The 6,000-nt window shown below is 34.8% G+C and overlaps 1 protein-coding gene across 2 annotated transcripts in view; it reads left to right on the top strand.

The window, feature by feature from the left end:
* Nucleotides 1-1,166: 1,166 nt before the first annotated feature.
* The window catches only part of TMPRSS15 (transmembrane serine protease 15), a 137,876-nt gene continuing 133,042 nt past the window's right edge, over nt 1,167-6,000 (top strand). For both annotated transcript variants that reach the window (XM_070455233.1, XM_070455231.1), the window contains exons 1-3: nt 1,167-1,311; nt 4,687-4,817; nt 5,311-5,378. In XM_070455233.1, coding sequence (XP_070311334.1) covers nt 1,167-1,311; nt 4,687-4,817; nt 5,311-5,378 — 344 coding nt within the window. The remainder of the gene's footprint in view (nt 1,312-4,686; nt 4,818-5,310; nt 5,379-6,000) is intronic.

Genomic DNA, 6,000 nt, shown 5'->3' with positions numbered 1-6,000 from the left:
ACTTCCTTGAAAGAGAAATAAATGCTTAATTCCTCCCACAGCAGTTACTCGTGTTCGTTGATAACTACATGAGGACATTAAAATGTTGGCATGTGATGCCTTGTTTGTGTGGACTTTCCTTTACGTTAGATCAATACTCCCTTACATTGCGTAAGGTTTAGATGTGTGACATAATGAAGATTGCAAAATTTGTGATTGTTTCATATCTGACTCTTTGTGACCCCGTGGACTGTAGCCCACCAGGCTCCCCTGTCCATGGAATTCTCCAGGCAAGAATATTGGAGTGGGTTGCCATTCCCTTCTCCAGGGAATTTTCTCCACCCAGGGATCGAATCTGGGTCTCCTGCATTGCAGGAGGTTTCTTTACCATCTGAGCCAACAGGAAAGCTTACAATAAGGTATATGTATACCTTATTGGGAGGTGTATATATACACACACACACACACACACATATAGGGAGGTATATATATGTATTTATTAGGAGATATATATGTAAATATATATATATCTTTATATATATATATTCTCTTAATATATATATTGAGAGAGAGAAAGAAAGTGGGATAGAGGGAGGGTGGGAAGAAAGATGTAAGTGTTAATATATATGTTAGGCAATATATACATAAAGATATAAATAAATTATATATATATATGTGCTTAAAACTTATCTTTAGAATGCCTAAACCTACATAAAATGGGAAAAATGCCTTAATAATGACCTGAGTCAGAGGGTAGAAGGTTGATCTGTTAGGGACTTATTACAAATATCATGTGTGTGCCCAATGACTAATTTGACTATCATGAATTTCATATTTCTTCTACCAGTTCTCAAAATGATGGAGTTTCATTTTTGTTTACAACACACAGTTGATTTCATTCACATTGACACTGACCTGCTCAGGTGATTAACATTTATGACTCTAAACATCTCTGTACTCACTAATATCTTCTTAAAGATTAACTTCTTAAAGATTAAAGCTAGTTAATGTATAGAGATGTAATGCTACCAAAGGGACATACACACTCATACACTGACTAGTAGACTAATGTAGATTTGTTGTTTAACAAAACTTCTTTGAAAACTGGAGAGCTTCTGCTCTTCAACTGCTGCAAGCTTCTGTGCTCTTCCAGAGTCCTTAGAGTAGCGAACCTTCAAAAACCAAAAATGGGGTTAAAGCAAAATGTACCATCAAGGCGCCGTTCTCTCAGCACCTATGAAGTCACGTTTGCAGTTCTCTTTGTCATATTGGTGGCGCTCTGTGCTGGATTAATTGCAGTGTCCTGGCTGTCAATCCAGGGATCAGAAAAAGGTAAGTTATATAAGGTTGGCTACAGAAAGTGCTCACAGGTGAATATATACACTCCAGAATCCTGTCAACATATTGTATCCATTGATGTGATTGATTTCCTGGCAAGGTATTTATATTGCATTCAGATGCTTCACCTTAGTTCACATCATAGGAATTTTTTTTTTAAGTTGGTATATAATTTTGAATTTAATTCAGAATTTGAATATGAGACTAAGTATTTAAAATGAAAAAATGATTAGATTCTCAGTTTCAACATATAACAAAGTAGGTTCATAGCCTTTGGGTCTGTTCTGATAAAATTCAAATCATAAACACATTCAAACCTTGTTGACTATAGAAGTGACTAAATAGGCCAATTTAAAGAAAAAATATTGCTTATATCTAGAGAATTATATCTTCATTCTTATTAGTACATCAATTTTAATTATAACAATATAAGGGAGCCTTGCTATAATTGTGGATTTATAAATGTCTCAAGATGCCTGAGTAGCAATTTGTGATTAACAGAAAAAATAAGTAAATAAGAAAAAGAAACTCTTCTTTAGAGCTAAATGACCTGTATTGTGAAAGTCACCCAGTCATGTCCAACTCTTTGTGACCCCATGGACTGTAGCCCACCAGTCTCCTCTGCCCATGGAATTCTCCAAAGAAGAATACTGGAGTGGGTAACCATTCCCTTCTCCAGGGGATCTTCCTAACTCAGGGATCAAATCCAGATCCCCTGCATTTCAGGCAGATTCTTTACCATCTGAGCCACCCAGGAAGTCCAAATTACCTGTACCAACAACTGCTTTTAAAAGCTCTACAAATGTATTCTCTTGTTACAACAAACCTATGAGTTAGTGGCTATTGATATGCCCATTATACAAGTGAAAAATCAGAGGCAGAATGTAGGTAACTTGTTTCAATTTGCAGCATTGCCAGGTAGTACAAACTAGATAATCTAACTGGGGAACGTGCATTCTACCATTCATTCATTTATATGATTTTTTTTTTAATGTTAGCATAGCAAACCTGAAATTGGATTTATTTTTTTCTGAGAAAATTTTCACATTTTTATAAAATGATGAATTATATGGCATTCCTTCAAAACCATTTAATGGTAGTCATTTTGGTTTTACTGGGGAAATTCTCAACCTTTGAGTTAGTTCTTTTCCCTTAGCAATTAAATTTAAATTAGAAGTAATAAATATGATTTATAGTCTTATAAAAGAATTGCAATATAATCCCTGGTTTATATTCCTACTATAGTTATATACAAAGAGAAGGAAGGCTTGTGGGTATAAAATTATATAAATTTTAGAAGTTCACTGAGACACTTAGAAAAGTTACCTCTTTGGTCTTAAATGCTCTGTGAATATCTTTAAGGACATGTAATCATTTGGAAGTCCATTGGAATGTTTTGATATTCAATAAAAGTACAAAAGTTAGAAAGTTCGTTTTTTACCAGGGAAAATAGAAAAATGAATACGTTTAAAAGTTAGTATGATTTAATCATGAACAAATGAATATAAGAAGAGATTTGAAATAAAGCTGTAACACTACACCATAGGACATAAGACACACTTTCAACACATACTTTAATATTTGTTTTTCTTCAGTCGCTAAGCCTGTTGAACTCTTTGAGACCCCCTGGACTGCAGCATGCCAGGCTTCCCTGTCCTCCACTGTCTCTAGAATTTGCTCAAGTTCATGTCCAGTGAGTCGGTAATGCTATCTAACCATCTCATCCCCTGTTGCCCACTTCTCATTTTGCCTTCAATCTTTACTTTACACTTACTTTAATATATTTCATACTATACACTTTCATATACTTAACACTTTTATTGGAAATCATTTTAGATTTCAAAAAGCTGTAAAAATTGTAGAAGTATTTTATAACATTCATGCAAGTTCCCCTCATGTCAGTATCAAGTATATACATAGTACAACTATCACAACCAAGAGATTAATAAAATTGTTACAATAACATTAAGTAAACTAAACACTTTATTCAACCTTCACCAGTTTTTTCACAAATGTCTTTTCTTGTTCAGGATTCAGTACAGATTCCTACACTGCATTTAGCTTCCATGTTTCCTCAGTCTCTGGCAATCCATGGCAGTTCCTCAGTCTTTCCTTATCTTTTAAATACACAAATCTAAATATTATTTTGAGTATTGTTTAAAATATTAATTCTAAAGTTTCTTCTGAACGAAGAGGTTTGTGTCAATATATGCAATATGGGAGACCTGGGTTTGATCCCTGGGTCAGGAAGACCCCCTGGAGAAGGGAATGCATTCTTGCCTGGAGAATCCCCTTGGACAGAGGAGCCTTCCAGGCCACGGTTGACACGGGGGTCACAAAGAGTCGGACATGACTGAGCAGCTAGACACAGCACAGCATGACAGACCTTGAGGTTTGAAGTCAGTCAATCCTTTGTCCAAATTCCACCTCTGTCACTTTTATAACATTGAAAATTTTTCTTAGTGAGTCTAAGCCCCAATTTCCCCAGCTGAAAAAAAAAAAAAAAGAAGAAAGAAAGAAATAGCATCTTCTCATATCAGGTCAATGCATCATTACTAGCACATTTATTAATAATCTCATCATTGTACGAGCTCCATCTGAAGCAATTCGTTTTGAACATACATTCAAGGAAAATAATCACATAATAGTATGGTATTGGACTTAATGGCATATTTTATTTCCCACGTCCCTACCCAATTTGTTAGCTTTTTTTTTACATATTTTTCATATAATTATATTTTCTGCAGCATGCTCAATAACTTCTCCAAAAATGACAGTTCCCATTTAATGGCAAAAGGTTATACATGTCAAATTTATAATTACTAGAATGAAAGAAGTAGTTTCAAAGCTATGCTTCAAAGTAATGCACACACCGAAATCCTCACAGCAATCCACATGTAGAAAAGCAGCAGTGTCCCTTGATGCTAGGTGTTCAAGAAGTATCTGAAAGCAACTACAAAACTTTTAATGGTGCCTTTCTCACCATGTTTCCCTGAATCAGTTCCCATAATTGGTGGAAGTTGATCATTCCTGTATCTTCCAACAGGAACCTCAATAACAAACAAACGAAAACAAAACAAAACTTGGAAGCTTGCAGAGTTGCTTAGATTTCAAAGAAAAGAAAAAAAATTTATAACGGGACAGAGACGAAGTTTTAATTTTCAATCTTTTAAAACAACTAGATAGCTAAGAAAAAATTAAAAGATAAACGCAGCTGATGATGAAACAGGAAGACTGAAAAGAAAAAGCAAGAACTCCAGAGTCAACACATTATGCAAGAACTTTACTTCTGTGTCTTAATCAGAATGTGCATATTTTCTTAGTCATCATTCACATTTTCAGTGTTTTGTTTCTTATAAATTCATCTAGATGCAGCATTTGGAAAAAGTCATGAAGCCAGAGGGACATTGAAAATAACATCCGGAGCTACTTATAATCCTTATTTGCAAGACAAACTCTCAGTGGATTTCAAAGTTCTTGCTTTTGACATTCAGCAAATGGTAGGAGACTTTTTCTCTTCCTCTCTTTAACTATGTTAAAATTTCATAACATAATTTCACTAACTACTTGCTAAAGATAGATCTTGAAAGAGAAAGTGAAAGTCATTCACTCAGTTATGTCTGACTCTTTGTGACCCCATGGACTGTAGCCTGCCAGGCTGCTCTGTCCATGGAATCTCCTGGAGTGGGTAGCTGTTCCTTTCTCCAGAAATCTTCCCAACCCAGAATCGAACCCAGGTCTCCCTCATTGCAAGCAGATTCTTTACCATCTGAGCCACCAGGGAAACCTACATATATCTTATTCTCTTTGAAAAACATCAGCCAATAAATATAATTACTCAGAATACCTAAATATATGAAATGTATCATCACAGAGAAGGGAAGTACCCCAAAATCGTTCTAAGAAGAATATAAAAATTATTTTGTTTAAATTTATTATTTTATTTAATAAATAAAATATTAAATTTAATATGTCTTTTTAACTTTCTTTCAGATAGATGATATCTTTCAATCAAGTAATCTGAAAAATGAATATAAAAACTCAAGAGTTTTACAATTTGAGTGAGTATAGCTCAAAATTTTTATATAGATAGAAAGCACAGAATCACAACATAGGTATCTCTTTGCTAATATTTGTAAAAAGAACATCACAATTTTTAGGAGAAAATGGAATATTTTTAAATTTTCAACATTTTCTGGGAAGGTTGAGAAAAGTGGCACAGTATAGACTTTTATATTGGCAGAAAATAACAATGCTAGATAATTGATCTCATATTAATGTATTTCCGTCATGTGAGTACAAAATCTTTCAGAGACACATGAAGAAGAGTGAGGTTGATTGTATGCAGATGTCTAGGAATCTGACAGTTAACCTATATCCAATGTAAGTCACAGGGGAGTACAGGTCATTGGCGACTACAAAGAGCCTCACTTTATTTTATTAATTAACTAATTAATTAATCTATTTCTGAGCTTCCCCAGTGGCTCAGTAAAGAATTTACCTGCCATTGCAGGAGCCTCAGGAGCTGCGAGTTTGATCCCTGAGTGGGAAAGATTCCATGGAGGAGGAAATGACAACCCACTCCAGTATTCTTTCTGGGATAATTCCATGAACAGGGGAGCCTGACAGGCTACAGTCCACAAGGCCGCAGAGTCAGACAGGACTGAGCATACACGCAATCTA

This window comes from Odocoileus virginianus, chromosome 25 (assembly GCF_023699985.2).
Source record: "Odocoileus virginianus isolate 20LAN1187 ecotype Illinois chromosome 25, Ovbor_1.2, whole genome shotgun sequence".
Classification (NCBI taxonomy): domain Eukaryota; kingdom Metazoa; phylum Chordata; class Mammalia; order Artiodactyla; family Cervidae; genus Odocoileus; species Odocoileus virginianus.
Note: the sequence above shows the minus strand (reverse complement) of the source record. Positions and strands in the feature narration are given on the sequence as shown.